The sequence below is a fragment of the Delphinapterus leucas genome, chromosome 7 (genome assembly GCF_059928025.1).
Source record: "Delphinapterus leucas isolate spDelLeu-1000000601 "Yukka" chromosome 7, BTC_Dleu_Yukka2, whole genome shotgun sequence".
In the NCBI taxonomy this organism is placed as follows: domain Eukaryota; kingdom Metazoa; phylum Chordata; class Mammalia; order Artiodactyla; family Monodontidae; genus Delphinapterus; species Delphinapterus leucas.
The window spans coordinates 36,122,535-36,146,235 of record NC_143135.1 but is presented as its reverse complement, the minus strand read 5'-3'; the positions used below and the strand labels follow the sequence as shown (position 1 = coordinate 36,146,235).

The 23,701-nt window shown below is 51.0% G+C and overlaps 1 protein-coding gene across 2 annotated transcripts in view; it reads left to right on the top strand.

Annotated features, from left to right (window-relative positions):
• Nucleotides 1-18,875, top strand: part of NAV2 (neuron navigator 2) — a 395,564-nt gene extending 376,689 nt beyond the window's left edge. For both annotated transcript variants that reach the window (XM_089915047.1, XM_022583768.3), the window contains 7 exons: nucleotides 432-667; nucleotides 2,951-3,105; nucleotides 3,306-3,377; nucleotides 4,945-5,141; nucleotides 6,051-6,169; nucleotides 12,592-12,795; nucleotides 15,470-18,875. In XM_089915047.1, coding sequence (XP_089771173.1) covers nucleotides 432-667; nucleotides 2,951-3,105; nucleotides 3,306-3,377; nucleotides 4,945-5,141; nucleotides 6,051-6,169; nucleotides 12,592-12,795; nucleotides 15,470-15,595 — 1,109 coding nt within the window. In that variant the 3' untranslated portion in view covers nucleotides 15,596-18,875. The remainder of the gene's footprint in view (nucleotides 1-431; nucleotides 668-2,950; nucleotides 3,106-3,305; nucleotides 3,378-4,944; nucleotides 5,142-6,050; nucleotides 6,170-12,591; nucleotides 12,796-15,469) is intronic.
• Nucleotides 18,876-23,701: the final 4,826 nt, after the last annotated feature.

Below are 23,701 nucleotides of genomic sequence, written 5' to 3'. Positions count from 1 at the left end.
TAACGATAAAGTGTTGATACCTTCGTGGTGTATCTGAGTGTGGGCAGCAGCGGCACCTGGCGTGCAGGAAAAAACAGGGTGAAGAGGCAGCCCCGGGGTCTGGGTGGACACGGGGGATTCACGTTTGGTTTGAGCCAGCACCACCGGTAACGGTAAATCCAGAAAGACAAGTAGGGCTCAGAGTCTTATGAATTCTGCAGAGGATGGATGAGGACTGAGGGGCCAGATGTTAAAGGTGAATCGGGGTGGGGGGACAGTCCGCCAAGCCAGGAGCCGGAGCACATCGTGCTGGTGAAGGGAGCCTGCGGTGTCCCTGGGTGGGCGGGGCTGCCCAGGAAAGGGATAGCCTTGCGTTTTGGCAGTTCCAGGTGGGCAGGCACAGAGAGCCACCCTCTCTGCAGGGCTGCAAACACTTCCTCTCTCAAACACAGGGCTCGCGGAAAACAGCCTGGACTCGCTGGTGTTCGAGTCCCTGATCCCCAAGCCCATCCTGCAGCGCTATGTCTCCCTGCTGGTGGAGCATCGGCGGATCATCCTCTCTGGGCCCAGCGGCACTGGGAAGACCTACCTGGCCAACCGGCTGTCAGAGTACCTGGTGCTCCGGGAGGGACGGGAGCTGACAGACGGGGTCATCGCCACCTTCAATGTGGACCACAAGTCCAGCAAGGTGAGGAGGCCGTTCAGAGACGGCTGCTTAGCCCTTTGAGAACTAGTGATGCCGCCACCCCCGTGATGGCAAAGCAGCATTTCCTACAGTGCTCACCTTTGATGGTTCTAAAAGCCTGGGGAAGGAGGTCAGAATGGAACTAGCAGAAAGGAAGGCTTTGATCCAAAACTTCCCAGCAAGAAGTTCCACGTGTAAGTCGATGTAGTTCATTTCTTGCTTCCCCGCTGTGAGTTGGGCACGATGCTCAGCACTGGTAGTTCTTTAAGGTCAACCCAGATGCTTCCACTTCGGTTTACCAAAAATTCATCACGTGCCTACTAGGTTCTCATGTTTTTCCAGAAGAAAACCTTCTTTTGTGGAACAACAATAATAAGAACAACGACAGCTCGCATTCGCAGACTGCTTCCCCTGGGAGCAGCAAACTGAACGCCCCACAGCAGGACCTTCAAGGAAGTAGTTGTCACAATCCCATTTTACAGATGAGGAAACTGAGGCTCGAGGCAGATGACCGTGTACCTAAAGCCACTCAGATAGTACTGAGCAGTAGACTGGAGCGCAAGTCGATGTCTGAGACCCCAGAGCCAGCAAATAGGCTTGATCCTGCCTCACAGGGAGCGGTGGAAACGTCCGGACAGCCTGAGCTAGTCCCAGCCTAGGGTTATGAGGTGTTTTCTCAAACTTGCTCATTAGCCATGCAGTGGTTGTTGATGGGTGATTCACTCTGACTGGCCAAAGGGGCCAGGAAGTCAAAGGTGAATTGGAAGTGACTCTTTCACCTTAAGAATCACCTGGCATCCTTGAAGATGCAGCTCCCAGACCTCATTCCCAGATGATCTGTTTCAGTAGGTTGTGTGGGGCTGGGAATTTGCACCACAAGTTCTCCAAGTGACGTGGACACAGGGGCAGGACTACGGGAAGTGGTCAGAGCCCCTGTACCAAGATCCTCCGTGAATAAGCTCAGGGAAGGCGCCCTCTCCCGGGACCAGCGAGAGAAGGATCCTAGGCGCATGGCTGGAGGTCGAGCCAGGATTGAATTCAGCCCCCACTCACTCCCCTTGGCCAGGCACCGTTGTACAGAGCATAGCTCCCCAACTATACCCTGCAAGCCTGCATAAGGAAGAGAGGGCTCCGAGCCTCAGGATCCGTGGCATTGTCAGGTGCCAGAGGCCAAGAACCCATAGTGCAGAGGAGCTAAAAGGAAAGATAACTAGTAACTTAAAAAATTGGGCTGCTTCTATTGCTAAAAGCCACATTTTGACTTAAAAGGGAGGCGTGTGTGTGTGTGTAGGAAGTAGAGGAGATATGACCCCCCGAGCATCCAAGCCAGCGTGCAGGACAGTGGCATGGGGAGGCACCCACACCAAGTCCAGATCCAGCCCTGCTGCCGACCCTCTGTGCCATCTCAGGCTGCTCACCTGACTGAGGGATGCCTCAGCTTCCTCCTCTGTAACATGGAGACAGTCACAGTGCCCACCCCAGAGGGTTATTGTGGGGCACAGAAGTTCATATGTGTGAGGTCCCAGAGCCGTGCCTGGCGCAAGGTCACTCCATCCTCATGGTGATGATAATACCACCAGGAAATTGTTCTGGGTTCACTGGCTGGCCCTTAGCTCACCGTTTTGGCCTTTCCCCATCGCACATTCTTCTTTCTCTCCCTTTTCTGACGCGCCCCTTGCCCCAGCCATCAGTTCCCTGCCCATTCTTCACAGTTAAGGCCAAAGGTTCCCCTTTCATGCAGACCTTCCAAGGACCCCCATGCGTGGAGACCACCCCCCCTGCACCATTCACTGTCTGTCTGCCCCAGCACTAGTCAGCAGGGCATATGTGTGTGGGGGGGCAAGGGGGTCCTTTGCTGTGCTGACTCATCAAGGGCTCCTGTGTAGATGGCTCTCAGGCAGTGCTGTGCATTTAGAGAGATGTATGAGGCACTTGCACTCAGGAGCTTCCTGGGAGGTTGGCAGAGTAAGAAATAGTAGCACTTCTAGAGAGTGCTGGAGCAGCTACAGCACCGCGCCTGGACACCCCCATGGTGCCTGCTCTTGCCCAGGTTTTCTGTTGCCTAGTGAATTCCAGAAGCCAGGGCCCAGGCCTTCCTCACCACTCCCCCGCCCGCACCCCCTGCGCCCAGGCAGACGCCCTGTAGCAGACAGGTACTCAGCACCGGTTACCGTGAGGCCTCAGGAAGGGCCCCTCTGCCAGTGCCGGCCCGGGGCAGGGGAAGGCCCCGAGTACGTGCGTCTTCCCGGGGGCGTTCACCCACTCATTCCTGCCCGGCCTCCGCAGGAATTGCGCCAGTACCTGTCCAACCTCGCCGACCAGTGCGCCAGCGAGAACAACGCTGCGGACATGCCTCTGGTCATCATCCTGGACAACCTGCATCATGTCAGCTCCCTGGGCGAGATCTTCAACGGGCTGCTCAACTGCAAGGACCACAAATGGTAAAGGCAGCTCTGGACCTCGTGGCCCCCGGGAGAGACGTGTGCTACAGGGGGTAGGAGCGCTGCACGCACGTGGCAGGGAGGGGCTGGGGCCGCATGGGGGGAGGGGCAGCAGCCCGCAGCCATCTACCTAGGCCCTTAGATGCCCCGGGACGCTGCGACACCTTCTCCAACTCTCTTACCCTTCATTTCGCCCGCAGCCCTTATATAATTGGCACAATGAACCAGGCTACCTCTTCTACTCCCAACTTGCAGCTTCATCATAACTTCAGGTAAGGAGTCACTTTTTGAGTAGCTGCTGTATGCCGGGAACTGTGAGCATTTTTCCCAGCTTCACTCATTTGATTCTCACAAAAGCCTCAAGTCGTTAAATTCACCATTCGCAGTTTACAAATGGGGAGAATTAAGTGGTTTGTGTGAGGTCACACAGCCAGTCGATGGCAGGGCTGACTTGCACCCAGATCTCTTTGATGCTAAGTCCTGGGACAGCAGTGCCCCGGGGGCAGCTCTGGGCAGGGACTGTCGTCATGCAACCCTGCACGTCACCAGTGGCACGTCTGTCTGTCCCAAGTGGACGTGAGCAGTGAAAGCTCATGCTTATGAATGTCTCCATGGAGCAGAGTCTGTGGCCTTCGAGCTCCAGCTGCTGTGAGCCCTGGGCCCCAGCCCCGTACCGAGCTACCCCACTGCTGGGCTGTGGGACTTCTGCCACGCTAGGTTGTGTGGCCTCCACGTACTGTTCCCCTGCCTGGGGCCTTAGGTAAGGATGAACAGCCGTCTCCTGGGGTGAGATCCCCCCTCCCCGGCTCATTTTCATGGCCATTCTGCCGGCATCCCTGTTGAAAGTAGAATCGCAGTTATCAGAGAAATACCAGCCCCGCCAGGTCACTGAGATCATGGGTCACCTCTGCATCCAGGCTGTCCCAGTCTTATCCACGCTTTCTCTTGAATGTCCCTCAAGACCTTTCTGCTCCTGCTTCCCCCGTCACCGCCACGTCATCTCCCAGCACACTGTTGCAGTCATTTTCTAACCAGTATATGCCTGCCTGCCCCTTGGCCCCCCTGCAGGCCATCCTCTGTGCCAGTGGCAACCGGAGTGAACATTCTAGAATTCAAATCTGACCATAAATCCTCATGCAAGAAGTCCTTCGATGGCTCCCCATTGCCTCCAGAATGAAATCCAGGCCCCTTCGGTCGGCAGGTCAAGTCTAAACTCTGGTTACACTGAACCTCTGGCAGTCTCCCCGAACACCCCACACTGCTGCTCATGCCTTTGCAGATGCTCTGCACCCACCGCCGCCCCGACCCCTGCTCCTGCCTTGCCTCGTGTGGCTGCTCCATTCATCTCCTTTGGTCTCAGCTCAGATGTCCCCTCCTCTGAGGAGCCTTCCTTGATTCCCCAGGTTTCGTCATCTCTCGTTCCTCTTATCTGCCTCCTCCGCTAGACTGCGAGCTCCTGGGGAACAGGGACTGTGTCTGAGTCATTGTTACAGCCCCACAGCCCAGCACGGAACCCGTCACAAGCACAAGGGGCAGTTAGCTCGGTGGTCAGAGCTCAGCCTCTGGAGTTGGACTGTCTTGGTTCTAATCTTAGCTCTTCTCTTGACTAGCTGTTTGATCTTGAACGCGTTACATAACCTGTCCGTGCCTCAGAATTTCGACCTGTGAAGCGGGTGGCCATCATATCCATGGTACAGGGTTGCTGTGAGGAGTTGTGAATTGATATATGTGCAGGGTTCAGTTGAGTATTAACATAGGCACCTTCCAGCTCTAGTGAGCTTTGATTCGTGAGGTTGGCCATAGTCCTTGTCACGGAAAAGTGTTCCTGACTTCTTCCAGGTGGGTGCTGTGTGCCAACCACACGGAGCCCGTGAAGGGTTTCCTGGGCCGGTTCCTGAGGCGGAAGCTCATGGAGACGGAGATCGGTGGACGGGTACGGAACGTGGAGCTGGTGAAAGTCATCGACTGGATTCCCAAGGTCTGGCATCACCTCAACCGCTTCCTGGAGGCTCACAGCTCCTCGGACGTCACCATAGGTGGGGAGGGGAGGCCGGGTGGGTGCCGACAGGCGGGCTGGCAAGGGAGGGAACTGCTGCTCCCGGGGCCCTGGCCTCCTCGGATGGCTGTCCCTGGGCCCTGGTAGCTGGATGCTGCACTGGCCACATGGTTAGAGGAGGGGGCAGAAGGATAGGCACAGCCTAGACAGACCCCGGGCTGCCCTGCACCCACATCCCGGGGCCGTTCTCTCCTGCCCAGAGCTCGGGGGCTGAGGAGCAGCAGAGAGAAGTGTCCAGCCCCAGGCTGGTGCAGAGACTATGGGCTCAGTGAGGGTCCCCCAGCCCGAGGCTCCCCCAGGTGGAAACCACCCTGTGGGATTGGCATTGCTTTATAAATAAAGTAATGTTATCGACATTCCTAAAGCTTAAGCTTCAGAGAAAAAAAAAAAAGATCATTGGTCATCCCACCATCCTGATGTAATCATTGTAGTTTGAGCTTATTTTTTCTGTCCTCGTCCGTACATGTTTTATGTAGTTGCAGTCATAGTGTACATACAGTATGTTCTTTATTTGCCCTTCACATTGTCTCATGAGCATTCTGTATCGCTCTGCAAAATAATCAAATGTGGGTGCACCATCACTTCCTTAACTGTTTCTGTGCTCTCGGACATCTACTGTGCTTCCATTTGCAAAGGTTAGGACTAACATCTCAATGAACATCTTTCTGCATAAAGCCTCGCCTCCCTTTGGGGTGATTCCCGAGAGGAGCGTGGTCCCAGGTTGGCGTTAGGGAGCCCAAGCATCCTGCTGCTCTGTGCCCACCACGTGACAGTTGGTATTTCTGCTCTCGCTCAGAAAATGCAGGGTCCCTCCTTTGAGGGGTGCCCGGGCTGGCTTCTCCTGCCCCACCCCCGTTTCAGTCTGACTGATGTTCCCTGTGGTCCCCAGGCCCCCGGCTCTTCCTGTCGTGCCCCATCGACGTGGATGGTTCCAGGGTGTGGTTCACCGACCTGTGGAACTACTCAATCATCCCCTATCTCCTGGAAGCCGTCAGAGAAGGACTCCAGGTAAGAAGCACACTGCCCACTGACCTCCTCAAAGTTCAAGGGACTGTTCTAGTGACGAGAAGGGTTGTCTTTATCTCCCTCTTCAGAAATCTGACTGACGTGAGGTGACAACCCCTCACCTGTGAAACCATCCGTCCAGCGCAGTGTAAGAGACACTGGGCTGCAAACCCTGGCTCTGCCACTGTTAGCTATGTGACCCTAAGCAAGTCATCCAGCCTCTCTCTGCCATAGTGCCCTCATCGATGGAACGGAGAGCGATAGTACCGTGCCGCAAAGAGTTACTGCCAGGGTTCGGTGGCATCATGGCCACCAAGTGCTCAGCGCGGTGAGTCCACAAGACCTGGAATATGTCACTTCACAGTTTGCAAAGCGTCTGCTGTTTGCTTCAAGCTCTGCGTTTGTCCTGGGGTGAGGCAGAGATTTTTTGGTTTTATCCCCATTTTTTAAGAGAAAATTATGGCTCAGAGTGAATCAGTGACTTGTCCAAGGTGAGGAAGTGAAATTGAAGAATCTGGGATTTGCATCCAGGCCTCAGGTTCTTGGCCCTAAGCCCCATGGCACTCGCTGCCTGACGCCAGGACCCCTCACCGGTGACCCTGGGCCCACGTGGCTGCCCATCCCTCCTGCCCTGCTGCAGCTGGAAAGCCCAAATCCTTTCTTCACTTCTCACTCAACCCAGGGGCTAATGCTAGGAGCTTAGCAGTAAGTTGGAGACTGTAACAGTTTTATTGTTGAGTCTGGAGGTGGCCTGAGAAGGTTGTCGGCTTTCAGGACCGCTCTGAGTAATTAGCAGGCATCACGCACGGTTGAACAGTCCAGGAACCAGCTTAACAGCCGGGTTTCTGAGGGCTGTGTTTCCTCAGTACCGGACAGTGGGGGACACATGATGCTGGTGGAGGACCCGGGCCGGGGGGGGGGGTGCACACCCACATGCACATGTGTGACGGCACACCTTAATGGCTTCCGTCAGGGTTTGTCATGTGTGTACGTTCAGCTGAGCCGGGCGAATGTTCAGCTGCTTTGTATCTGTAACATGCAGCAGCACTGAGGGTCTTCGGAGACATTCAGGACAACCAGGGCTTGAGAAGGAAGGTGGTGCGCCTCTGGTCCCTGGTATTTCATTGAACGGGAGCATGTAGGCTGCGTATTCAAGCCACCGTGTTCAAATATAAGTGATTGTGAAGACAGAGAGTAGCGAGAAATTCAGCAATCCCTTGCCCGGCCTTAGTTTCCAGTGTCTGAAGGTCATTGATTGATGGCAGCATTGTTTTTAATTATAATTGACATACAGTATATTAATTTCAGGCACACAACATAGTGATTTGATATTTTTGTACATTACGAAATTACACTCTGGTCAGTCTAGTTACCATCTGTCACCGTACAGAGTTACTACTATATTATTGACTATATTCCCGATGCTGTACATCACATCCCCATGACTTTATTTCACAGCAGGAACTGTACCTCTTAATGCCCTTCAGCTATTTCTCCCGTTGATGGCAACATTTCTATTTTGTCGAATGTGACTTTTGAAAGAAAATATGAACGATTTCGGATCTGTCAGTGGACTCTCTTTAGGTAGAAAACTTCACTGGGTAAAGTAGCCATAATTTAGTCTTTACTCAAATGGATTTGTTAGGACCGCAAACCCAAACAGCCACCCAGTCACTCCTGTTTGCTTGGGATGCCCCGCCTACTGGATTCTTGGAGTCTGTTTCGTTCCAGAAGCCTCTCTTTCTTCCCATCAGGGGCTTCCGGGGACTGCAGTAGAAACCCGCGCTGCTCGATAGAAGCCACAGGAATTGCAGGGGAGGAAGGGGCACTGTTTCCTTCTATTTCTGCCTCACCTCTCACTTCTCCCCTTTGCTTCTTTGCCCAAATATGTCTCCTGGTGCAGGACAGGAGTGACCTAGAGTGTGCTTGGAAAAAGTCGTGGGTGCTGTTGAATAAAGCACGTGGGTGCCCAAGGAGGCACCAACCAGGAGGGGTAGGCTTTGCTCTAGCCTCCAGCTACACATCAGAGGCCCCTCGTTGGTCCTCGGTAAGGATGGACAGTGCTAAGGCCCTGCTCCTTGGACCTCAGCTTGAAAGAAGACCTTGTGGGCATGGCTGTGAAAGTCGGGTCTGATCTTCCCTGCGCATCCTGGAGAGGTTGCTGATGGATTTGATCTTCAAGGGTCTCTTTCCCACCAAGAGCAAGGAGGCTGTAGGTGAAAGGATTTGGGGGTGGCTGTGGAGCAGCCCGTTCAGGACAAGGAACAGAAGCACGTCACCGTCTCAGGAGACTCACCAGTTCACTGTGAGGCAAGAAAAGTCATCACTTCCCTGTGCTGTTGAGGTCTTTTGAAGGACAGTCTTCCAAGAACATGGAAACAACCAGGGGAGGCAGCCAGAGTTAGCATTGTACCAAGTTGCTCAAAAGTGAGCCCTCCTGCCCCAAACCTGTGGCTTCATCCCATCCTGCAGCCTGGGAGACCCCATGGAATCTGCAGGTTCATGAGGAACCCTGGAGTGTTCTTCATGTCTCTAGTTTTGAAGGAAACTTTGATGACATTTATTGAGAGGCTGCTACCTACCAGGCACTGTGCCAGGGGCCTGACAGGCATGATTCTGTTTGGTTCTCAACGCCCAATATACACCTTATAGACGAGGAAACCAAGGCTCACAGTTTTTGACCCTTCCGCAGTTCACTAGGCGGGGTGTGGATTGAGCCAGCGTCGTAGCCCGTAGCTGACTCCTCGGTTACTTCCGTGATTTTTCAGGCTGTCCTGAGACCCCTTTTATTCCACCCAGACCCCTCAGATGGCTCAGGGAACCAAGTATTGTGTTTCATAGCGTGGCGTTCTGCATAAGATTTCATTTGACCCAAAGACTCTTGTACTCAAAAAGAAAAGTTTAAAATTCCTCACTCTCCTTCGTGTTACCTTGAGTCCCGTGCGCACTGTCTGCTGGGCGCTGTGCAGGCCACTTACTCCGCCCTGACTCTGCGAGGAGCGGTGTGGCCATGAGGTGAGCGCGCTGTGGTTCAAAGCAGGTAAGCCCTTGGCCAAGGTCATAAGCTAAGAAGAGGTGGAGTCCCCAGATTGGGCTCTGGCGGGGCTGCCGGTGGTGGTTGGCAGCACAGAGACCCTGCTGCCGACAGGTCTCACCAGGGGCTTCCAGTCAGCCCCTCCAAAAGGCACAGCCTTGCCTGGAGGAGATGTGGCATCGCCCCCTAGTGGATACCAGGTATCATTGCAAGTTTTGGCTCCTGAGTCTTTTCCCAGTAGTGTGTGTGTGTGTGTGTGTGTGTGTGTGTGTGTGTGTGTGTGTGTGTGTGTGTGTGTGTGTGTGTGTGTGTGTGTGTGTGTGTGTGTGTGTGTTCGCGCGCGCAACTGCTTGTAGGCTCTTCCAGAATGTGTACCTTGATGCCTTCATGTGTGAGAAACATGCATCCCACAGAGTGAGAAGGTGCCCAGTGGCCAAGTTTTCAGTTTCCAGTGTCCTGGCTCCCTCTTCCTGCCTTGGGGAAAGTGAATGTCCTGTCTGTCTGTCTGTCTGTCTGTACAACTGTCTGCTGTTTCCCAGAGCTGCCTTAGGGCTCTGCAGGGGGACCAAGGAGCGTTACGACACATCCTTTGCTTGCCACGGTACTCACCCAGCCATTCATCACCTGGACTTAGACATGTCCAGTGGCAAGTGGGGAGGCTTGTAAAAATATTCTCTGTTCTTGCAGACGACATTAGATATGCCCAGGTGTGCATTTGTCTTATGACTTAGCCCTCAGCCCTGTTCCCCTTTGGAATTTTCATCGTAAACACTTGCCAAAGTGTCTAAAGCCTGCAGAGTCACTCAAAAGACCCCTGTCCCCCTGGTGGAAAGGGGAGAGTGGGGAGCCATTGATCACATGACCCAACCTCCTCTGAGACTCTGGGCAAACCTCCCACTGCTAAGCCTCGGGTTTCCCATCTGTAATCTGAAAAGTGTGGGCTAGAAGAGTTTTTTCAGGCTGGCTCTGTGGACCCCCAAAGTTCCTCAGACCACTCATAGTGGGGTCAGGGGAACAGAGCAAAAATTTTAAAGCCACGGGGCCAGACCCTCTAGGAACTTGATGAGCTCGAGATTCTAGGCTCTGTGGTTCTGCAGCCCTGAGCATCTTCTCTTCCAGGCTGGAGGATGGAGACAGAAGCAGTAGCTACCAGAAACGACGTTTGGTTCAGCCTCACACGTGTGAAATCTGGCTTGGGAACGTCAGCTGAGTGCTGTAGGGAAAGCCCTTGGAGGGAGACGCTTCTACAAGTTGCAGGAATGTTTCTCATGTGCAACAGGCTTTTTCAGGTCTAAATATCCCCAAGCGCTTTGTGCTCCCTTCCTCCCTGACTCGTACCCATGCGCACACGAACCTTCACATGATCCCTTCCTGCTCGGACCGTGAGTCGCCTTTCCAATGCCAGACTGAGCACTCAGGCCTGGGAGTCACCGCTGCCCCAGGTTAAGGAAGGTTTCGCAGTAGACGGGACTGGAGCGCTAGACAGGAAGGGCGCTGGTGTCTGAAAGCGCTGAGCTCGTAGAAGGCTGTGTATCTCGAGTGGAGGAGGAGACCGTGGATGGAGGGAGGTGGCGGGCCTGTCTGCATTGTGGGCAGGGCAGGCACTTCCCTGAGACAATCGGACGGGGCTTAGGCAATCGTGAGACAGCGGAGGGACAGCGAGCCCAGCCCAGGTGACGTGTCCTCGTCGGGTGGACAGCCTGGCCTGCATCTCCCTGCTCCGGTTTTGGCTGAGTCATGTGGCTCTTGCCGATACCGAGTGGCTCCGAGTGGAGTCTTTCAGGAGGGGTGGAGAAGGGAAAGGCCCAGACAAGGATGCCAGGGTCCTGGGTTCAAATCCAGCGCTGCTCCGAAACCTTTCACAACTGGCTCTTCTCTTTAAGCCGTAAGTTCTCCATCCGGTAGATGAGACGGCTGGGACCCCAGTTCCTTCCAGCTGAGGCAGCCTGTGACCTGGGAAAGATGTGATTTTATCAGTCAGAGCTCAGCTCTCCTGTACTGTCAGGCTTCTCTCCCCACGTCCCTCTCCCTCCCCTCTCAACTGTAAGAGTTCTGGGAGGACAGAGGGAACAGGCAGACGGACAGACAGGCTGCAGTCCAGATGTAATTCCACTCTAGAGTCCCCCCCTGCAGCCTTTGTGGTTCAGGGGGCTTTGGTCTTTGTACCCCTGTGGTGCCCTACAGAGGGGGTGCCCTTCCAGAGCCACAGGTGGCACTCTCCTGGGTGGGCACATCTTGTCCTGGCTGTGAGCCAGTCCTGCCACATCTGCTCAGACTTAAGTGGTCCACGGACCTGGGCAGACTTGGATTCCAGTTCTGCCTTCTCTCGTCCCTGGGCCTGGCTCCTTGTCTGGGAAACTTGGGTAGTGATGCTTCCTCTTGGAACCACATGGTAGTTAAACAGGATATTTGTCAAGTGCTTCTCGTAATCCCTGGCACGCAGGGAGCTGTAAGGTGTGGCGGCAGGGGTGGTGTTAAAGGGGAAAGATACAGAGAAGGCACCCAGCCACGTGAGATGCGGAGCCTCGCCTTGGGAAGTGGTGCAGCCTAGGCTTTTGTTCTTTGAAGAGTGTATGTATTTCTTGAAATTGCCAGAAGAAGTCACTAAAATCATTGTATTATTCGGTATTTCAGGCTTAAGGAAAGGAGCTTGGAGGCATGGTACTGGTCTTACAAAATTATGTGATAATTCCGCTTTAAGAGCAAATTAGTTATTCTGGGCAATTTTGAGAAACACATGAGGGAGGAGAAGCAGTTACAATTCCAGTACCCACATGGAACCCCTTTAACAATTTGCTGTTTTGAAAGTGACCAGCGCCTCTACACGGGGACTCTTTGAGAGTCAGCCTCACTTTAAGAAATGGGGTTTTATCGAGCCAGAGCCATTGGTGACCTCTGCCTGGGCTGCTGATACCCAGCATCCCATCTGTGTGCCGTGGAGGGGTGGGGGGTACTCGGTGGGATGACAGCACCTCTTTCCAGCTCCACATTCAGTGACATCGTGTTGGTAGTTGATTGGCCGCGGTGAGAGTATTCATATCATGGAAACTGGCAAACACTTCAAATCAAAGAGTTGTTTTTCAAGTTGGATCCGCGAGGTTTAGAGTTGAGGGCGACGCAGTGAGTCAGCGGCAGAGCTGAGGTGTGAACCCAGGTGAGGCTGACTTCAAAGCCAGTGCTTTTACTCCCTAGGTCATGCTGCCTTTGGTCTTAGCACATCAAGATGTCCGTGCCTTGGATGATTTCCTTAGGATTTCCTCTGGAAGTGGAATTACTCCATCAAGGGAAGCATAATGCTGGGCTTGGAGAGTTTTTCAGAAAGTTGCAAAACCAGGCCTGCAGAAGAGGTCTCGGACCACTTCCTAACTGTTCCTTCTTTGTCTGTTTCCAGCTGTATGGAAGGCGGGCCCCCTGGGAGGACCCCGCCAAGTGGGTGATGGACACCTATCCTTGGGCAGCCAGCCCTCAACAGCACGAGTGGCCTCCCCTCCTGCAGCTCCGGCCCGAGGATGTCGGCTTCGACGGCTACTCCATGCCTCGGGAGGGGTCAACCAGCAAGCAGATGCCCCCCAGTGACGCTGACGGAGACCCGCTGGTGAGTTCTCGGCTTCCAGAACAGCTCGGCATTCACTGAGCACTTACTGTGTATTGGGCCTCATGCTAGGCACACCGGAAATTTGGAAGTGACTGAGCCCCAGCCTTGCTTTGGAAGGCTAGACCTATCCCAAGATTTGGGACATTTTTGCCAATATTTTCTTCCTTGCTTTTAGTTTTTCACTTGTGTCTTTAATCCCTCTGAAATTTTTCAGGTAAAAGTTCAAGAATTTGATTTTTCTCCCTAAATGTCCCTACACCACTCTTCGCCCTCTGGTTTGAGTGCCAGCTTTATCATGTCTTGCCCAGTAGCCCAAGCCACGTGGTCAGGAGTTTAGGCAGGGAGAGGTTTGAGGGTGGGAGGGACTCATGGAGGAGAGGGCAAGGGGGCCTGAATGCGGGTCCCCTGGCCAGTGACGTGAGTTAAGCCTTTAACGCTGCCTAAGCACCTTTACTCCACTGATGCTAAAGCAATAAAGACCCTTTAAGAAGAACCTGGGTCAGAGATCATACCACTACAATTCTAGAACTCTCTGCCAATGTAAGACCCATACGTAGGCATACTGCGAAATTAGACCTAATAAATCAAAAGCCCTATTAAAAGAAGGTTGAAGCACATATACCGGAACCTGCCATGGTTAACTGACCATTATCATGCTATAAATTTAACCCTGTGCTCTCTTGGCAACTAAGGCGAAAGGAAAAACACTGCAAAGAATATTGCTTGCATTACCTAATGAAAGAACATATTCATAAGAGATGCGGCAGGATTAAAAGACAGTTGACTTGCTGTTCTATCCCTAGTGACTAACTGCTTTGCTAGATAAAAAATAATAATAATAGGTGCTTTGGGGTTGTCTGCCACTCCTGACTGCTGGGATGCAGCTGTGGTCCTGTTGAGACATTTTCAACGGGGATTTTACGTTAAATGGATTTATGGCTTGTATTACTAAGCACGACCTAATTTGCAGTGTTTACCACAGTGGTTTTCCAGAGGAAAGGATCAACCTGTAGAAGGCTATTTCTAACGTTAACCGTTACTAAAAGCCACAGTCATGGAACTGTTTTTGTGGGTTCAAGCGCATGAACTCTAACTTACGTAAAAATAGAATTTAGGACATCTAGAGGAAAGAACGGCCAGCTCAGCCCTGGACAGTCTTTTCTTAACCAGGGATATTCGTGTCGCTGCCTAAACACAGAAGGCATTTAGGTAAGACCCGGGGTTCTCTGAATAGTTACACAGAATTGTCTTTCCAACCTCAGGCTCCCAGAAGTCAGCTATGCCAGCCCAGCTCCCTCTACTTACCAAGTTACGTACTTGGTGTTTCCCCCAAGTCCTGGTCTCTCCGCCCAGGACCACAGGTGTCTGCTATGATAGCCCTCTTGTTAGCTGATCTCTCACCCTCCTGAGACTGAGGCCTCCAGGAGGGCAGGACTGTCTTGTTTTTATTCCAGACCATGTACTATGGGTACACAGGGAATGTTTGATGAGTGAATGAATAACCCTGGCTGCGAAGGATTTTTCTTTGGACTTCCGCTCTACCCCTTCCCAGTTGCAGGCATGCAGATGGACACCAGGTGGTGGTGCGTCTGTGGTTGGCCCACCCAGGCCCACTCTGCTAGGCATCCTGAGGGGCGGCCAGCCAGGGGGCAGCTGGACTTCACACCCAGCTGCACCAAGTCTGAAGATAGCTCAGAGAGACCCTATCTTCCTAATTTTGCTAGATAAAATATAAAATACATACACACACAGTTTATAGTTGTCAATAAAATTAAAGTATCGATGGTTTTCAGTTCCGCATCTCCCCCTTGAACACAAATGACCAATAGACTGTAGACCAGGGAAGATGCAAGAGCACTGTCTTTAAACTCTTAAGAGAAATGATGGTGATGATAGCAGACTTATCTCATTTATGGAACAGTTACTATGTGCCAGGCCCTATCCTAAGGGTTGAATACGCACCATGTCGTTTAATCCCCTACCTCAGCCCTATGGTATGGGTACTGCCATTTTCTCTATTCTGTGAATGAGGAACTGGTGGCTCAGATACATTAAATAATTGCCCAAAGGTTTCTGAATTGGAATCCAGGCCTCCCTGTGCTCTGAGGCTCTGCTTTACTGATGCTGTCCTCCGCCTCCCCATGGAGACCTTGACAGGAGCTGGAGCCCAGGTGACTCCAGGCTGCGCCCTGGCCAGAGCCAGGACTACAGATGGGCTCGATGCTCATCGAAGGGGGAGCCCTGTGCCTCGAGGTCAGCGGTGCTGGGGCGCTTGGCTGGCATCTCACCCAGGCTGAGGGCTATATTTGAGTAAGGTGCCCCTCCCAAGTAAAAAATAGATACACATTATCTTTTAGAGGATTTTGTATTTTCAGTGGTCTGCGTGTATGAGTCCACACCGTAACGTTATAGGGCAGGTATAATTATTCACACGTGACCAGTGAAGAAACTGAGGTGTAGCGGTTGAGTCACTGGCCCGAGGTCATGCAGCTAGTAAGTGGCGGAGCCGAGACCTGAACCCTGGAAGCCTGGCCGAGGGCCCGTGCTCTCGCCCACTGCGGGCCACAGTCCCCAGGGTGAGTCTAGAGGACGTGGCGCGAGCTCCGGAGAGGCCAGGCGCGGCCGGCCGACCGGACCGGAAGCCATGTCGCACGCAGTCTCCGCTCTTCCCCAGGTGAGCATGCTGATGCGGCTGCAGGAAGCTGCCAACTACTCCAGCCCCCAGAGCTATGACAGCGACTCCAACAGCAACAGCCATCACGACGATATCCTGGACTCGTCCCTGGAGTCTACTCTGTGACGGCCGGGCCACGGAGCCTGCCCTCCTGAGCCAGCCCCCGGCCTCGGCGTGAGCGCCGCGCGAAGACCCGGACCCTCCTCGTCCTCCAGCCTTGACCTGGGTGCAGGCACCCCGGGCCAGCCGCCTCGGGCCCGCTTCCTTCACAGGGAGAACCGCACCATCTTCTGTGTCAATTATTGTCTTGCCTTGTTGCCGTGACCTTCCTAAGACACTGAAAGATACATCTCGGGAAAGGACCATCACCGTTGGAATGAAAAGGGTTTTAAACAAAAAAGCCAACCCACTCGAAGCTCTGAAACCAAACAGCATCCTGCCCTCAGCGGCCCAGAGACAGAAGAGATCAGAGCAGAGCTGAAAACGGAGACAGCAGGGCTTCCTCCGCGCACAGACCCTGCAGCTCCAACCCCGCCGCCGCCCTTCCACCACACCGGCCACACAGAGATCCGATGCCAGCCGGGGCCCTTGCTTTGGTCACACTCAACAAACTGCAGAGCCGCATCGCAGGAAAAACTTAGGAAAAACAAATCGTGCTTCCTCTTTGGTTTGTTTTTTAAATGGTGCTCTCCTTACCCGAGAGGTATTGTGCCTGTTCCAGTTCCTCCCCTGCCTTTCAGACCCATCAGCCTCTGGTTCTTCCATAAGTGAGAGCGAGGCCGAGCGGGTGGCTGTAAACGCAGAGCTGCGTGTGTCTGCCCCCTTCCCGTACAGAAGTGAATCAGGCCTTATTCCTGCTAACACTGCGTGCAGGGAGAATTGGTCTACCGTGGCGAACCGATCACCCCTTTGAAAATGAGGCTGAGTTCCTCCCTTTCTGACTCTTTTGATTTTGAAGACCTTTTCCCCCTCTCCTTCCCCTCATGGTCAGAATCCATCCTTTGGTGAACGTGAGAACCGCAGGAGTTGGCTTTTGGTTTGGTCCTGCTGAGTTTTGGTTTTCAGTTGTCCATCCTCACAGTTCTGCACCCTCGCTGCCTCCTGCTGGGGCCGGGGTCGCTGTGCCCTTGACAGTGGACCAGGACCCCGTCCTCAGCGCGTGGGTGAGCGGGACCTTGCCTTTCCTCCTCGTGCTCGAGGCTGCAGGACACACGTCGACACCTCCAGCATGCCAGCCCCGACCTCAGGTGGGGTGTGAGGTCACCTCGCAAAACACTTGCACTTTCCCCAGAACCAACGTGACGTCAAACAAGTCAACAGGTGGAGGCAGCTGCTCCCTTCCAGAAGCTCTGGCCTCCGGCGGACGAGCCTTGCCTGACCTCTTCGGTGCTGACCTTCCCAAAGCGATGCCTTAACTGGTTTTGTACTCACCGTGTTCATTGATGAGTGTCGTGCCTGCCTGGGGTCTGTTTTTCTGTGTTCCCCATCAGAGCAAACAGGGCTAACAAGTCATCTACTCACTAGAAGAACTCAAGCTAATGTGAGTCATCCAAAGGAACTCAAGCTAATGTGAGTCATCCAAAAGACTCATTCGTGTGGATGTGTGACTGTGGGAAAAAGAAAAAGGGAAAAAAAAAAAAAAAAAAAGATCTTTTTGTTTTTAGGTTCTTATCAGTCTCCAGCTAACGCCCTGACTAGATGGCGATCTGTCTTGTGCAGGAAAAGGCAAAAGTTCCTACCATGTTACATGACATTGTTGAGCCATGCTCTGCTCGTATGTGTCTTCAGCATACCGGTATTTTCTCTACAGAGTGTGGTCAATCTTTGAGTCATTTGTTTCTGTTTTATTTTTATCGGACCCCCATGGGGGGAGTCTCTGTTAATGATCAGGGGTTTTACTCCATTTTTTTTACATTTCTATTTCCAAAGGTCCCTCTCTCAACATCTTTTATTTTCTTAACCACAAGAGCTTGACCTGAAACCAGTCACATTACATTGGATGACACCATTTGCTTCCTCTTTGAAAGGAAAAGGGGAATGTGTCTCTCTAACAGGTGAAAGGAAAACCTCTCAGCGTGCTCTTTTCTTTAATCTCAGTAAACTCAGACTCTATTCTGCTAAGCCTTCCTTAGTCATCTGGGTGTGTGAGTGTGTCTTGTTCTGTTTTGTTTTTCATAAAATGTTTAAAGCATGTATTTAGCCTGTGACCTCAGGGGTCAGTCACACCCTGAGCCTTCTGGTAAACCTGAAGAATGGTCCTTCTCAATTTATCTCCCAGCAATGACCTTACACGCTCATACTGTGAATTTGGGAGGAGGTGAAATGGACTTCTCCTCATGGGCAGTTTTCCCGGTCACCTTGCGAGTAGACACCTGCCAATATCCTTTGAAACATTTTTTTTTTTTTTTTTTTTTTTTTACAGCACCCTCTTTTCTCTTTCTTTTCTCCCGCCCCCCCCACCCCGTCCCACAGACTTCCCTCCCACCGGGTCCAGGCTCAGCGCCGAGACCTCTGTCCCTGGTGCTGCCTGACAAGTGAACGGTGGTTTCAAGGAGTGTAGCCTTGTTCGAGTCACAACTCGGGGTCTTTCCTGCAGTTTCCGGAAGCAGGGTTGTCTGATATGCACATTTCTTACTTTGGTCCTGTTCTGCTTTTGTGTCGCTCACCTTTGACAAAGTGACTGTGCTCGTTTAGGGCTCTGTCCAAAATGCTTCCACTTTGCCTTTTTCTACAGTTAGGCTAATTTTGAAAATGTATGAAATTCTATGCAACATTTGTGTTGAGTTACCAATGGAAGCCAAAAGTTTTCTTTCCAAACTGCCAAGAATTTTACAGGCCATAAGTGAGATGGGAATTCCCTTTAGTTTAAGGTGGTGGGTGGGCAGGGGGGGACACGGAACGAGACTTGCCTAGACCTTTGTTGTATCTTGGGGACATATTTTATTGTTGATGCTTAAACTTCAAAATTCTGTGTATTCGAATTTGATAATGGCGAATCTACTTCAAAAGGAGAAAATAATCCAACTTTGTGGATACGAAATGGAAGGTTTGCTGTTTTGATCTAGTTATTTCCAGTGGAGCAGTTTATGAAATATGTTCTATAAGATGTACATTTTTTCATTGTAACATAGAAATTGTAAATAACTGATTAAAGTGCTGCATTTTGATGAATTTTTTCTAGCCATTTTTAAAGAGAAAACTAGGAATTGAGTATTTTGTGTACGGTATGTTTCCGTCCTCCCTCCCCGTCCGCCGTCCCTCCCTATTTAATTTTCATTTGTCATGAGGTTTTTGGATTTGCCAATGATCTGCCGGAGATCATGCCCCACATCATAGAGAATAAACCTGATGATTGTACCAGTCTTAAATTATTCATGATTCAATAAAATTGATGCTTATTTATTCAGATTAGTGGTTTGGCTTTTCTGTGCTAGAGAACGTCCTCATCGGAGTTCAGTTTCATGCCAGGAGGAAGTCATTCTTATTTGGATGCAGGAAACACAGCGAGAGCTCCCCAGAATCTGCAAACCCATCTTTGCTGCTGTGTCATCGACATCCTACCTCTTCCCAGTTCCTTGCCTCAGTTATTGCCTGTGTGGAGCTTCTTAGCAATGCAGCACTTTGTGCTCCTCCCAGACTTTGAGTCACTGGGGATCTTGTGGAATTGCAGATTCTGATTCAGCAGGTCCAGGCTGGGACCTGCAGTTCTCAATTTCTAAGAAGCTCCTGGGTGAGGCCAACACTCTAGGTCCTAGACCACACTTTGAGGCAAGCTCTATCTATCAGTATCCAGCCACCCCTCACCCCCCAGTCGACCCCTTGGCACAGGAAAGATTTTTTTTTTTAATGTATTGAGTACCTACTAATTGCTAGGTGCTTTCCCAAGTGCTCTAATATAATCTACAAAATTACCCAGAGGAGGTAAATATTCTTACTCCCGTTTCACAAGTGAGAGGAAAAACAAAGACAAAAACTCAGGCTCAGAGAAAACAACTTGCCAAGGATCCTGCAAGCTAAGAGGTGAGAGAGTTGGAGTTTCAGCCCCGTATTCCAACCCCAAATCCTGCCTCTCATCTCAGGGGCCCCGTTCCGCTTTGCAGCTGATATCCGCTGCAGAGCATAGGCAGTGGGAGATGACATCATATCCTAACCTTCACTTTTACCAGAACAACGAAAACTGTAAAGGCTTGGTTTGAAGTGAGGCCTGTGGGGTCACTGTGAAATTGATCCGACCCAGCTGGCTCAACTGCTGGTGATGTGAAATGTCCAACTCAACGTAGCACACAGCAGTGGCCCAGCCAGGGGGCATTTAAAGAATCCAGGCGTTGAGAATAGGCAGTTTTTAATGCCTGTCAAAAAAAAATGAAAGGGAGCTGGTACAATGGTGTGGCAACTAGATATCCTGAATTTCCAAGGTTTTCCACATCAAATATTCCACCCCTACGTTTATACAATGAAATATTACTCACCCATAAAAAGGAGCAAAATAGTGCCATTTGCAGAGACATGGATAGACCTAGAAACTGTCATACAGAGTGAAGTAAGAGAAAAACAAATATCATATAATATTTCTTATATGTGGAATCTAGAAGAATGGTGCAGATGAACTTATTTGAAAAGCAGAAATAGAGACACAAATGTAGAGAACAAACTTATGGATACCAAAGGGGGAAGGGGGGTGGGGTGAACTGGGAGGTTGGGATTGACATATATACACTACTACGTATAAAATCGATAACTAACGAGAACCTGCCGTATAGCACAGGGAACTCTACTCAGTGCTCTGTGGTGACCAAATGGGAAGGAAATCTAAGAAAGATGGGATACATGTATACGTACAGCTGATTCACTAACACAACAATGTAAAGCAATTATACTCCAATATAAAGATGTTAAAAAAAATAAAGAATATTCTTCTTCCCAATCCATTTTCTTAAGATATTCTCTCCCTTGACCATAAAAAGAATTTATGTAAAAAAATAAAACATAAAAAAGCAAGAACTATAGAAAGCATCATATGTAATGTATTTAATGCTAAAATGTTGAATGTGTTCCCTTTCAGATTAGGAGACAGATAAAGATGCCTCCTTTCATCAGGTAACATCATAGTAGAGAACCCCAGTCAGCACAGAGAAGCAAGAGAAGTAAATCCTGAAGATTGGAAAGGAAGAAATTGGACTGTCTTTACTTACAGATAGCGTTATGTACTTAGGTCATCCACAAGAATTCACAGATAAATGATTAGAAATAATAAGTTGAAATTTTTTTCTGGATACAAAGTCAGTACATGGAAACCTATTGAACGTCTATATGCACCTAAATTTTTTTAAATTTGAAAATACCAATTTCAGAGCATCAAAAATATCAAATACCTAAGAATAAATTCAACGTAAGAGAGGCAAGACCTCGGAATTCCCTGGAGGTCCAGTGGTTAGGACTCCGTGCTTCCGCTGCAGGGGCCACGGGTTTGATCCCTGGTCAGGGAACTAAGATCCTGTAAGCCACGCGGCACGGCCCAAAAGAAAAAAACGATGGGCAAGACCTCTACGTAGAAATCTATAAACCATGGGGAGAAGTGAAAGACCCCAAGATATGGAGGAATATGTGATGTGTATGGATTAGGTGACTCAGTGTGAAGATGTCAGTTCCTCCAAAACGGTCTAGAGAGTTGATGCAAGCCCACTCAAAAGCCCGACATAATTTTTATGGAATCGACAAGATGGTTTTACAATGTATAGTGAAACGCAAAAGGTGAAGTATAGCCAACTACTGAGCCTGCACTCTAGAGCCTGCGAGCCACAATTACTGAAGCCCGCGCGCCTAGAGCCTGAGCTCCGCAACAAGGGAAGCCACTGCAATGAGTAGCCTACGCACCACAATGAAGAGTAGCCCCCGCTCACTGCAACTAGAGGAAGCCCGCACGCAGCAACGAAGACCCTATGCAGCCAAAAATAATAAATAAAATAAAAATTTTTAAAGAGTATTAAAAAAAAGAAATAGGGTCTTTGCAGATGTAATTAATGAAGAAGTTCTATTGGAGTAGGGTGACTCTTTATGCACTATGCCTAGTGTCCTTATAGGAAGATAACCTAAGGATATGAGGGAAGAGGCCCACGCGAAGGTGGAGGTGGAGATGGGAGCTGTGCAGCTGCAAACACCCCAAGGATGGATGCTCCTTGCTTGCACCAGAAGCTGGGGAGAGGCAAGAGAGGATTCTACCCAGAGTCTCAGAGAGAGCACCGCCCTGCTGACACCTTAGTTTCAGATATCCAACCTCCAGAACTGTGAGAATAACTCTCTGTGGTTTTAAACCTGCCAGTTTGTGACACTGAGTTATGGCAGCTCTAGGAAACGCATACAGTTACATACCCAATGTACACGTGTATGCCCCAAGAAATATGAACACAAATGTTCACAGCAGTTATCACGTTCATTATAACAAAACCTGGAAACAGTCCACAGGTCCACGGACAAAATTGTGATGTCAGTCTCCTCCAGCAGTGAAAATATTTGTGGGTGGATGTTGAGTGAGTGCTGAGTGAAAGCAGCCAAACCCAAACTGAGGCCAAATGTGTGATTCCGTTTACATAAAGCTCACACTGCCATTAGGTGTGGGCCCGTGTGTAGGTCATAAAACTAGAAGGAAAAGCAAGGAGGACGGGGGCAGTGGTCAGGAAGGATAAGAGGCTCTGGCTTGCTGGCGGTGTCCTATTTTGCGACTTGGGTGGTGATTTCATGAGCAGCCGCTTTGTCATAGATCGCTAAGCTGTATATCTTCGTGCACTTTTGTCTGTGCGTGTTATACTTCGAAATAAGGCTTTTACAAAGTAAATGCTACCCCAGGCTGCCCGCCTGGCCACCACACCCAATGAGTGCTGCAGGGCAGCCGAGAACGCTCCTGCCCGTGAGCAGACTCAGCTTCCCAAGTCCATAAACCAAGGACACCGTTTGCGTCCGCCTGGACACTAACTGATGTGTGAGCTTGGATGGGTTAATGCCAGTTCCCTATGCCTCAACCCCCTCTGAAGTAAAATGAGGCTAAACCACCTGTGTCTTGCAGGATTCAGGGAGGCAATGCATCCAGAGGGTTCCTGATGCCGTGAACTACTCACTCCATCTCCCTCATCCTCCCAGCTCTGGCTCCTCTGGCTGTGCAGTCTCTCCAGTGTGTCAGGGGACAGAGCTGCTCGGCCTCAGATGGGGGAATTGGGTCCCATAGGGGAGGATGCAGAGAGGTGAGTCTGGACTCCAGACAAGGGGAAATCGTCCTAAAGGCTGCTAAGTAAGCTCCCCATCGCCATGGGAGTCCAAGCACAGAATGGAGGACCACCTGACAGCAGCAGCGGAGGGATCCCAGCCCTGGTTGACAGGTGAGTTCCAGTGGTCTTTGGAGCTCTGCTTGCCTGGTAGGATCACTTCACACAGGGCATAATGGAAAGAGCACTGGAGTCTAGAGACCTGAGTTACTGGCTCCTATCCTGGCTGCCTCCTTCAGACAAGTCCCACCTACTCTCAAGGCCATAGTTTTCCCATCTGTTTAATGAAAGGATTGAACTAGCTCAGTGGTTCCCTAATATGGCTGACCACCCCGAGCCCAGGAAGCACGTTAGAAACAGACTATGGCCCCCCTTTAGCCCTGCAGAATCAGAAGGAGCTGGGGACTGCCGGCTTCTCCCAGCTCCTTCCATTCCAGGGTGCAATTACGGGCAGCCTTTTTCTACTCACAGTGGCCACGAGGGGGCAGGAAAGCCCAAGCAATGCCAATCCTCCATTGGGATGGACGTGCCTTTCTTGGCAAAATTTCCACCCTCTCTCTCTCTCTCTCCCTCCCTTCCTCCCCGCTCCCCTCCACGCCCCCCCCCCCCGCCATATTACCAAAAAAGGATTGGATATGATCCTCAGACAATTGAGTGTAGTATTTTCCCTTCTACCCCATGCTTGGAGGATGAAGCTGCATTCCCTAATAAATGGAATATGGAAAGGAATTGACGTGTGTCAGGCATCTTGTTAAGCCAAGGAATTTGCCTTCATGGATTCACGTGACCTGCATAACAATTGTGTGAGTGGGTATCATCATCCCCACTCTATAGACTGTTAAGGGACTTGTACAAGGTCTCACTAATTAGGGACAGAGTAAGGATCTGAACCCAGGGCCCAGTCAGATTCCAAAGCCTGGAGTCTCTCCTATACCACATGGTGCCCTCCACCTGCAGTTGCTGAAATGCTTACATC